General features: G+C 39.7%; 1 protein-coding gene across 1 annotated transcript in view; it reads left to right on the forward strand.

The window, feature by feature from the left end:
* The window catches only part of LOC148044542 (uncharacterized), a 305,580-nt gene that overhangs the window by 253,272 nt on the left and 39,883 nt on the right, over positions 1–12,425 (forward strand). The window contains exon 4 of the mRNA XM_087719342.1: positions 10,776–10,981. Within this exon, the coding sequence (XP_087575468.1) occupies positions 10,776–10,981 (206 nt within the window). The remainder of the gene's footprint in view (positions 1–10,775; positions 10,982–12,425) is intronic.

The raw sequence follows: 12,425 nt of genomic DNA on the forward strand, positions 1-12,425 counted from the left end.
GAAGAGTTTAAAGACAGGTAAAGACAACAGGTGGGCCCTTCGGATCACTGTACTGTACCGGTACCCGGTGCTCCGGGCAGGCACCGGTACGCCCGTACCGGGGCATACAGCCTGCAACCCACCACTGATCTGGACTTCCAGGCCTTTTCCAAATCCAAGTAAAAAAAAAATATTGATGGTGACCTTAAAATACCAGTGAAGATTTGGGCTTATTGTATCTAAAGGAAATCTCTTTCATTTGCACCTGTCCAAATTATAAGATGGCTTTTGGATAAAGGTCCTTCTTTGGTAGCCTCCCCAAATGAAGTTAGATGGATGTACATCTACATGCACAGACAATCCCATGTTCCTGGAGTTCCCTGACTGCCCTTGCAGTTTTCATATATCACACTCCTCTAACCAGTTGTCTTACAGAGCCGAGGTGGCGCAATGGGTAGAGTGCAGTACTGCAGGCCACTTCAGCTGACTGCTATCTGCAGTTCAGCGGTTCAAATCTCACGGGCTCAGGGTTGACTCAACCTTCCATCCTTCCGAGGTGGGTAAAATGAGGACCCAGATTGTGGGGGCGATATGCTGACTCTGTAAACCGCTTAGAGAGGGCTGAAAGCCCTATGAAGCGGTATATAAGTCTAACTGCTATTGCTATTGCTATTTTCTCCTAGCTAGCCTTTCTCAATACGGTGCACTGCAGATGACTTGAATTGCATTAAGTGCAATTGGGTGTGATGAGGGTTGTAATCTAAACAGCCTGTGATTGGAAAATTCTGTTCTAGGACCTGAATGTCCCTTAACTTATTTCACCTTTTTGTGACCTTCAGGACTCCATCTTGACCGCTGCTCATTTTGGACTGCATGGCAGACATTTCATGAAACCATTTGGCTACGCACATTTGTTCTTAAACATGCTTCAGCTTTTGGGCAAGGCAAAATGAACATTGGGCAATGTGTTTAGTGTAAAAGGAATTAAATTGGTAGCATGATAAGAGGCAGCTTTTTCATTTTCCATGAGTTGCTATATGAATACCATCAGGATGCAGAAAAGTTACCCTCGCTGAAACTTTGAAATATCTTATTTCAGATTTTTAAAAAAAATATCTGAACAATTTTTGGTCCTAATTTGATTTTCTAGCAATGGGATCTCCTAGAATCATAAGAAATTCAGAACGAGACTTTCTTCATGATAACTTCATCAGCAGGAATTGTGCAGGGGGGAGAAATTGCACAACACCAACAGACTTTTTCATGCAGACATCCTGTGAAACATGAGCATTCTTCCATCCCAGAAGAAAAGTGTATATAATTTAATTACTTGATAGGCTATCATGCATAATTGCTAATCAGGCTCAGACATTCTTGTAGAATTACAAAGAGAAACATCAATTCGGGTCAAAGCTTGCAAAGCATCAAGAACACTGTTGTGTATGAGTATTCACGTTCCATTTATGGGCAAAATAAAGAGTTGGCACTGCTTTTATGATTTGTTCCCACATTAGCCTTTTCAACACTTGGTTGCATATCAGTTTAAAGTGTTTTGTAGGAACTGTGAAAAAGCAGTTGGGGTGAAAAACATATTGGGATCAAATTTCAACATATTTATATATTTGAAATACTGATGGGCCTGATCTAGGTTTCTTTCATTGAGCCTTATTTAATAAATGAAGGAGCTTATCGAAAACAAGTAAAGGACAAGCCTCTTTGATTATCAGAATATTAGTTAACTCTTTTAATCTGAATCTTATTGAAATGTAGTATAGTAATTAATACAGGATTCATTCCTCTGTGTAATGATCTATAGTGAGTAAAGAAATAAATCCTTAAATGAAATTATCTCCTGATGACATCCTTCCTGTTTTGTTTGCCTATTGTGAAAATGATTTGATAACTGATTTGTTCTGGGATAATTTCTCCCAGAAGAATTTCTTTGTCCAGTCTACCATGCTGGAATTCTGTGGATGTTCACCTTCATAATCAGCCTTGATACCTGGCAACCGTGTGGACAGATGTTTTTTTGGGAGGGAGGTGTCCTTTTTCAGTAACATTTTTTGGAAGTGCTTTGTCATTGCCTTTTTCCTAGGGTTGAAACACAATGACTGGTTTAAACTCACTGAGTTCGCTTTGTGCAGAAGTCATGGTCTCCTGATTTTGAGTTTAGTGCCTTTAACCAGATACAAGATGCCCAAGGCCTTTAACTAGTCTTGCATACTTGGCCACCTCTCTTACTAAGGCTCTTCTCCCAATTGCTCAGTTTGACCGGATGACCAGCTCTTGGATGAGTCCTGGTTGTGCCAAACTTCTTCCATTTGAGAATTATGGAGGCCACTGTGCTCTTAGGAACCTTCAGTGCAGCAGAAAATTTAGTAGACTTCCTCAAATCTGTACCTCGCAATAGTCCTGCCTCTGAGCTCTGTAGGCAATTTCTTTGACATCATGGCATTTGCTCTAGCATGCATTATCAACTGTGATGCCTTCTATAGAGAGGTGTGTGTCTTTCCAAATAATTCCAATCAATCTAATTTTACCACAGGTTGACTCCATTCAAGTTATAGAAACATATCAGCAATGATCAAGAGAAGTTGGGAGTCACCAGAAGTAAATTTCACATGTTCCCGCAAAGGGTCTGAATCAGAGGTGGGTTGCTCCCGGCCCAGATCTGGCAAACCAGTAGTGGCAGCGGTGGGAGGCTCCGCCCTCCCATGCTTCTGCGCATGCACAGAAGCATCATGCATGAGCATGCGCACGAGCAAACCAGTAGTAAAAAAATGGAAACCCACCACCACCAATACTTACGCTAATGTGATATTTCAGTTTCTTCTTTTTAATAAATTTACAGATATTTCTAAAATTCTGTTTTCACGTTGTTATTATGGGGTAGGTGTACTGAATATAGATTAATGAAAAAAATGAATTAAAACAACTGTAAAATCAAGGTGCAGTATAAGTGAAGTGTTCTGGCCCCCTCCTCCCTCCAGTAATGACTGCCGAGACAAGCTTAACTGGAATGTACTTTAATAGCAAGAAACCAAAACCTTGGTGGCTGGAAGCCAAGCATAACAAACAGATAAGGACCTTGGCAGCAACTCAGACAAACTCAGGCAGCAATAAACACAGATAAGGCTTGGCAGCAATGCCAAGCTCACAGGAACGTCTTCCGACATTCAATCCTGCATTGACTTCTGCAAAGAGGGGCGTGTGCACAAGTAGCTTTTATAGTCTGGAGAGGAGCCTAATGACCACCAGCTGAGTGCAATTACCTCCCGTAATTGCGTAATTGTTCCTGACCCCTATTAGCTCTTCGATGGCGTGCATCCAGGAACAACTCACTACTGGCTTCCGGCTCACTCTCCCTTGAACCCACTGGTCCAAGGCTCAGGTGCCTCCTGGTGGTCAACCAGCCTCTCTGTGCCCTGCTCCGAGTCGGAACCCTGTCCAGGGTCCTCCACATCCTCCAGAGCTGACTCATAGGGCCCCTCGCTGTCGGAGTCTGGTGGCAGTTCCAACGGCTTCTTCTGGGCCACAACATGAAGAGGGTCTGAATACTTTCTGAATGCACTGTAAGTAAGAGACCCTATCCAATTCTGGACAAATGGTTGTCCAATCACTTCTTTAAAACCTCCAGTGATGGAGCACCCAGATCCTCTGGGACCGCTTACATCTACCACTTACATTTGATTCTTGTTTAGCATCCACGGATAAATAATCATCAAGCCAATTATAAGGGACATATATCTTTTATCATTGTAAATGTTTACAAGCAAACTCTGGAGATCTGTATAGTCCTAGAAACCATGTTTTCTGGTTCTGGCTTGGGTTTTCTGGTTCTGGCTTGAGCCCAACATCCATTGACACGGGAAGCCTAGCTACAAACTGATGTGCCCATGCAACTTCTGCAACTCCTGGGTAACACTATCAGCCCTAGTGCACTATGATCTTATGTGCATGTAGCAATAGGAGCATACTAATAGGAGCATGCTAATGTTCTGCTGAATGTTTGAACATTGATGTATTGCTATGCAAGATATAACAGGGCTGGGGATGGGGGGATGGTAAAATCTGATGTACTTGCTCTTTTAATCAGAGGAGAGTTTACAGTCAGTATCTAGCTCCTGAAATACCCATGATGTGAAATATGGCTCTTCGTGAAAGATCTATGTTCAGATGTGCTCATTATTAAAGAGTTACCCTGAAATTTTTAATCAGGCAATGAATTTTTTTCCCCCCACCTGACATTCAGCATCTTTCACCTGTCATGGAACACTCACGAAATTGAGCAAGTTTGTATAATAATAATTGCAGCAACCTCCGAAACGCTGGAATTATAGTAAGTGGAAGAGTGAGGAGGATTTCAATAAAAATTAAAGTAGCATCACTATTATTTTATTGCTCTGTGGAATGGGGCCTTCAGTCCAAGAAAAGGACTGTTCTTAAAATGCATTTGTGGAATCGGGAATTTCATGTGAACAACAGTATTTGACTACATATATTATAGACAAGCATATTTGCTCAGAAGAGCACCAACCAGAACCTGCAGGTGGAAAGCTAATCTGAAAAATAAGTTGTATCTGCTTTAAGAATGTGCCTGCTTTAAGAATGTGCCAGAAGAAAGCAGAAGCATGCTGCACATTTGCCAATCTTCTTTCCGCAAGACATTTTAACAGGACCTATGGCTTCTGCAGGCAAAGTCATATCACTTAATACCTACCAAAAAAGTTGCTTGCAATAGTTCTCATAATTCATCCAGCTGATCCCAAGCTCCATCCTATTTTCAATAAATGCACTGAAGTCCTCCTCTGTGTAATAAACACTTAAACAGATGTGTAACTAAGGGAGTTACATGTGGTTAGGACACTGGGTTGGGTTGGATGTTAGCAAGCTCATGTTCGAGTGCTGCAGCATGGTGGGGTGAGCCACCATGGGCATCTCCTGGGCAACGATGATGTCACTAGCTAATCTTTTGAATCTGCAAGCACCTTAAAAGAGGAGCCGAGGTGGCGCAGTGGTTAAATGCAGCACTGTCAGGCTACTTCAGCTGACTGCAGTTCTGCAGTTCGGCTGTTCAAATCTCACCGGCTCAGGGTTGACTCAGCCTTCCATCCTTCCGAGGTGGGTAAAATGAGGACCCGGATTGTTGTTGGGGGCAATATGCTGACTCTGTAAACCGCTTAGAGAGGGATGAAAGCCCTATGAAGCGGTATATAAGTCTAACTGCTATTGCTATTGCTATGTGGTGCCTCCAACACAAATGGGAACTAAGGAACCGTTCAATTAACTGGACTTCAGGCACTGCTCTTAAAAACACATACAAAATGTTATACATACAAGCATGGGTAGCCGGGTGCCACTTGTGTGACTCAATTACATTTTCATGGCTTGACCCTGAGATTTCTTCTCTTTGTTAATTTTATTAAGCACGGCTTCAGTGTAATGAACCACCACTGAAGTCAGTGGGACTTACTTTGAGCAAAGCCCCTTAGAGTTGTGCTGTTAGGCTGAATTTGATTCAGACTAAAATAATAAGAGTAATTGGATAATCATAAATATAGCAAGAGGACTTTTTCACCCACTGTTCCATTTTTAGCTCAAACATGATTTTCCTTTCATATTTCAGTTTGACAAATCCATTTAAACCACAAATTAGTGCAGTGGGGGGGAAATTAAAAGTAGACTCTTTTTTTAATTGACACTGGCAAAACTTTTATCCAAGAACTAAATGTGGCGAGTTTACTATTAACACTCAGTAATACACATAAGCCCAAAATTAATAGGCAATTCAATCTCCTTATCTTGAGATCAAAGTACTCTTCTTGTACCAATTCTCAGCACCTATACTTTATGGAAGAACGAAGCATAAAACAGATGTTAATAAAGTTTTCTTCCCATTTCCTTTTCTGAAAGCACTCTTAAGAACATAAGAAGGGACTGATGAGATGAGGAAAGATTAGATCTAGCCCAGCTTCTTGTTTCCAACTACTGTAAATACCATTTGGAATTAGGATGTGAATTGTATTCCTTCTCGTGTATTTCCTAAGTACTGGAAAATTATTCATTATAGTTAATAGCCATTGAAAGATCCATTCTGCGCTGTTCTGTCCCTGTTGAAGCACACTCCTAAACAACAAAATTAACAATATTCAACAAATCACCATTTATTTAACAGTACATAAAAATCTGGAGAGTTTGTTCTAATAATAATAACAGGAACAATAACATTTAGTGAAAAATATAGAGATAGATATGAAGAAGAATGATAAACTGCAGTAAGCAGCCAGGCAGTGTTTAGCCATACATAAGCATCAAGAAGAGCCATTTTTCCACAGTGTGCGTAACTCTGGATGTAGCTTCCAAGAGAGTCTTGAAACTATTGATTCATTGACCAAGTTTGAAATTAGTTCAGATTTATTTGAAAGAGTGCAGGGAAGAGCAGCAAAGCTCCTATGAAGACCAGGGGGCACAGAATAGGAGCCTTCCAATACTTGAAAAGCTACCACAGGGAAAAGGGGGATAGATTCATTCTTCACAATGATCAAGGGTAAGACAAGAAAAATGGGCGAAGCTTTACAGAGAAGTTCAGACCAAATAAGAAGGAATTTCCTGACTGTAAGAACTGTTAAACAGTGGAAGAATCTGCTTCCTGAGTTATGGAAGTTCTATCACTGTAGGGTTTTTTTTAAAAAAAGTTGAATAGCCATATTTCTGAAAAAGTCCTGGCAAGAATCTGGCTCAGAAGACCTCTAATGTCTCCTCCAACTTTGTGATTCTATGATTCGATGTCTTTTTTAATAGAAAAAAATGTTTAACTAAATAGTTTCAGTTAGATTCTGGAGCTACTTTGCAGCAGAAAGCAAGTGTTCTTCTAGTCAGTGCAGTCTCCAACAATCCATAGTTTTAGTTGACTTCTTATAAACTGAGTTAATTGATGAGAGAAATCCGAAAATATTCTCAGCCATAGTCCTTGAAGCTCAAACAAATCTTATGTCTAAATAGGCCACTCTATTTGTAAGAATCACATTTAATTTTCACTAATGTCAAGCTATACTTTTTTTCTATCACCGGGGAATTTTTTTAATTCCTGAACTTCACAACCAGAGGATTTTTATTGGGATCACAAGTGGGAAACGATCTGGTCCCAATGAAAACTTTATCTCTCTCAGGTTCTGCAATGTGACAACATTGTTCTTTAATAAATAAAACAGAATAATTTCATGTTCATCACAGAACTGTATATTTTTTGACTGGTGGATGAGGAGGACAAATTCGGTGCTGTCTTCCTCCATTATCACTTACCTTCAACCACTATGGAAGGACTGCTGGCTGTAGGGCAGTGGTGGGTTTCAAAAATTGTTCGAACCTACTCTGTGGGTGTGGCCTCCTTTGTGGGAGTGGCTTGCCATCCATGTGACCGGTTGGGAGTGGCTTGCTGCCCATATGACCAGATATGAAGATGCCGACGACACTTGTCAGAACCACCTTAAATTACCTCACACACCTGCTTTCCGGGTCCACTGGTGGAACCTCTTCTAACCGGTTCGGTAGATTTGACAAACTGGTTCTACCGAATAGGTGCAAACTGGTAGGAACCCACCTCTGTCTCTCAGGTTCTTCAATATGACAACATTGTTCTTTATTAAATAAAACAGAATAATTTCATGTTCATCACAGAACTGTATATTTTTTGACTGGTGGATGAGGAGGACAAATTCGGTGCTGTCTTCCTTCCTCCATTATCACTTACCTTCAAGCACAATGGAAGGACTGCTGGCTGTAGGGCATATATGCAAACCTCCCAACATTTGTTTCTGGCATCTTCAGGTAGAGTTGAGGGGAAAATCCTTGTTTCTGACTCCATATAGTAGAACACCCCAACCTGTTGGACATCAGGGACCGGTTCCATGGAGAAAGGTTTTTCTGCGGACCGGAAGAGCTTTGCTTGTTTGTGCATGCCGCAATCAAGTACTGGTCCACGACTTGGGGGTTGGGGAACCCTGTAGTAGATGATATGAGCTTGATGGACCAATGGTCTGTTTCAGTAAAATGCAGCTTCCAATGTTTTCTACTTTCTTAAAGAAAGAAGACTCCCCTTCCTCCCAGTTGCCACTCAGCGGCCACAGCCAACAAGTACTATTTCCCATCACATCACCTACTGTGTTGAATAGTCCAATCTTATGCATGGTTATTCTGAAGTATGCCCCACTGGATTCAATTGGATTTATTTCCAAGGAAGCACATGTAGGCTTGCAGCATTTAAGGCTGAAAGGATCTTCAGATTATCCAGCTGGCAACCCTCTGAGCTTTCTGAAGTGTTACAAAAGCAATGCACAAACTTCTTTACAAAAGAGAAATATTTGCTGTATGGCTTGTTCAGTTAAAGGTATTGGTTTAACTTACATACTTCCATAGGCCACAGGGAAGCGAATAAGTATCTCCCCCCCCCACCCAAGAAAGTATAATTCATGGTGCTTTTGTAAGAAAAAAAGAACCACCTTATTTGGCAAGCATGTGGTTTGTTGCATGTAACAAATCCCCTGTGTGATGCATGGCGTATTATTTTTCTTCTAAATGATCCAAGTTATATACTGATTTCTTTCCATTGGACAAGAGATGTTAATATTTATTTACACCTGTGGTTATGACAGCAGGTGAGATGTGTTTAAACACCAAATACCTGCATGTCATGCTTAATCCTAACCATGGGTTCGTGATATTTCCCCCTATCAGTATTTTCTTTTTCTTTTTCCTTTTTTGATTTTACGAATATTTTATTTTCATTTCCATAACATATAATCACATGTATATTATTACATAGAGAATATCATGTTTTAAGAGAAAACAATATACATGTGCAATCATACTACTTTGAAATCAAACCTGGAATAATTCCCCCACCCCACCCTCCCCCCCCCCGAGCCCCCACAACCTACCCCCCCCCGACTTCCCAGAACCCGTACACGGTATAGATATTTAACAACCACAGTCTAAGATATATTGATAAAAAATAGAATTTTTTTTTCTGATTGCATGTATGGCTCACATATTTTGTCAATAGTACTGATACAAATTGTAGCAAATGTGGCATACTATGAAATAATACTATGGTTAATTGTTCTTTAGCATCTAGATAGCTTTTATTTGGTGGTTTTTGAAATCTTTCTTTTTTTAAAATAATCATAAGCAATTCAGACTGGGGGAAAAAAATCCCTTGATACTCATTGAAAGGAAAGGTTACTTATTTGGTGATAAAAAGAATTCAAGACTGAAAATTGTATATTTTTAATGTGATAATTAAGTAGAAATGTAAGGTGACAAAACAGACCCAGATTCTTAAAGCTCTCTCGGCTATGGCTAATGCTTTTTAAAGTTTCAGAGAAAATGATAGACAAATAGAAGTTGTAATTAACTTAGCCTTATGAAACTACACCTCCCAGAGTCCTCCAGAGTCCTTCATAATCATCAAGCATGCTAAGAACTTCATTTGCCCCTGTGATCATTTCACACCACTTTGCACGTAGTTTCATCCAACATGGCATACGAGAGCTTCCCTTAGGTCTTTCAGATAAAAACTGTCTTAAACATGTTATTATTTAAATACCAAATGTCAGTGTGGCTGCTCTAAAGAATTTAAGACTAGGTCTTGAACTGACCCAGGTTCAATTCTTCACTAGCCATGAGTGACTTTGGAATTTCAGAGGCAATTATCAACACAAATAAGGCTACTTATGAAGTAAATAAGACTCAGGCATAGCGATAAAATGGGGAGAATGTGTACAGTGCCTTAATTAGGGAAGTTGAAGCTATATAGATCAGTTCTTTTGCTGTCCCAATTAGTGCCAATTAGGAATGTGGCAATTAGAATAGCTTTTTTTTTTAAAGACTCCGCTTTCCAAATCTGTATGTTTTCATTCTTACCCTAATACCCTCAGTTTTTGCATGTTATTTTCCCTAACATATTTCATAGTTTTGAATATAACTTCAGTGAATTCTTTTTAAAAAATATTCCCGTGTTGCACTTTTTACATATTAATTCCACATGTGAGCTTTTAAAATATACATTTTGTACATATAAGTGCTTTATTTTTAAATGTAGCCATATTTGGGGGGGGGGTTGTTGGGTCTTTTTTTTTCTAGCTTTTAGAAACACATTCTTTTTTAATTTCTTGGCGTAAAGCTCTGAGTGGGAAAGAATTGCCTTTCATTCATTCCTGATAGGTGACAGCAAAGCAACAGAGCCAATTTTTAATGTTCATTTTGTTCTTTTTTTTAGGGCAGATGCCTAAAGTTCACATTTTTCCACTAAATATAGCATTTTCTGGATCCTGGAAAATGAATATTGCTTTGTTTCTGACTTGGGCTTTTTGCGTTTTGATCTCAGACAATATGTTTTCCCTGTTAGTTTTTGACAGAATGAAGATTCAGGAAGTTAATATGCAATAACTGAATCTCAAATGATTTGTTCCGGTAGCTCAAGGCCATTCTCTATTAATGGAATATATTGCCCATTTTGCCTTTATCTTTAAAATTCCCAAATATCGTATATGCAGTCATAGGTTACATTTTAATGCTCCCTCCTGTCATAAATACATTGCTCAATATAAGCAAACAAAAAATATTGTTGAAATCCTTTTGTGAAAATCAGAAAAGCTCTCAACAACTCATATATTTATGATCCAATATGAACCATTTCGTGAAGTTTTCTAAACTATTAGCAGCAAGCATTCATCATCGCATGGCCTTAAGTTGCTTGAATATCATGCTTACTTTTTTGTGTTTCCCCTTCTCTCCAGTACCAACTTGAGAAAAAGTCACCCTGGAGACTTCTGGCGACACAGTGGCATCAGTGGATCATCTTCTGCATAGTCCTGGTTCTCATGATCACCACTCCATTCCTGGTCTACCAGATGATCATTGCATTTACGGACCCCCCGCCAGGTGTTCTTTTCAACCTAGCAGCCATCTGTTTTGGAGGACTCACAGAGATACTTCTGACCAAGTGAGTGTGGAAACAGAGTCTCTTGTTTCTTGTTGCTTCTTCTGTCGTGAAGATGATCAAGGTTGTCTGGCCTTTGAAAAAATTGGGTGGCCTGCAGAAGAACCATCTCTAGTCTGATAGAACTGAGGGCACCACTGGCTGAAAACTCAGAAAGTATAGCTTCCAAATACAGGTAGTCCTTGACTTACAACAGTTTGTTTAATGACTGTTCAAAGCTACAACAGCACTGAAAAAAAGTGACTTATGACCCTTTTTCACACTTACAACCGTTGCATCAACCCCATGGTCATGTGATCAAAATTCAGAAGCTTGGAGCTGGAAAGCATTTGAGATGGTTGTACTGCCCTGAGGTCATGTGATCCCCTTTTGTGGCCTTCTGACAAGCAGAGTCAATTGAAAAGCCAGCTTCACTTAACAAGTGTTACTAATCTAATACTTGCAGTGGTTCACTTGACAACTTTGTCAAGAAAGGCCGTGAAATGGGGCAAAACTCACTTAACAACTGTCTCATTTAGCAACAGAAATGTTGGTCTCAAATGTAGCTGTATGTTGAGAACCAGCTATATGTGGAGAGCACTAAGTTGAGAATGCTTTCTGCATAAATGTAGTTAGCAGTTTAAACCCTATATCTTTTCTTCCATAACTTTTCTGAGAAAGATTAGTTGTGCATCTGTATACAACAAGATACCTACATGGTATACTATGTCTGCCATAAGCAATCTTCTTTTGTCTTTTCTATCTCTGTCCACCTAACTAAGAATAATATTTCAGGATAATATAGTTACCTTTAAGTCAGTAAGATATTCTCAGTCATCCAGGTCATGGTTGTCCCAATGGTGCTTTTTTGGGAGGCAACAGGACTTTCTTTTGAAGACATTTCACTTCTCATCCAAGAAGCTTCTTCAGCTCTGCCAGGATAGTGAGGAATGGAAGGATTTATATATACAGTAAGGATTATAAATCCTTCCATTCCCCACTATCCTCTAAGAGCTGAAGAAGCTTCTTGGATGAGAAGCAAAACGTCTTCCAAAGAAATAACAAGAAAATCCAGTTGCCTCCTGAAAAAGCACCTTTTGGATATAGTTACCTTTGTTATACAAAACCTACTTTTTTTCCTATTCCAGTTGCTGACTAGTAAAGCACATTGAAGAAAACAGAACAAGCAATAAAACGCCAGTTGGCTTCCTCTCAGCTAATAACAGGGTTAAATCATATGACCAGCCATGTGTCTAATTTGACCTTTTAGTTAATTATGTGATGGGCAGTTTCCAAAGTATTACCAGTTTGTCCTTAAATCTGTAAATGGCCAGGGTGCATATTTGAATATGAAATGGAAAGTGGAATGCATTAAGTCCACATATACTTCGGATTCAGAGCCTCTCCCAAAACCACATTTGCATCAGCAACACCTCACTTAATTCCTCCAAAGGCAACCGAGCCAGTG

Source organism: Thamnophis sirtalis, unplaced genomic scaffold (assembly GCF_051295495.1).
Source record: "Thamnophis sirtalis isolate CommonGarterSnake01/CBP01778 unplaced genomic scaffold, rThaSir2_p1.2 scaffold_7, whole genome shotgun sequence".
Lineage (NCBI taxonomy): Eukaryota > Metazoa > Chordata > Lepidosauria > Squamata > Natricidae > Thamnophis > Thamnophis sirtalis.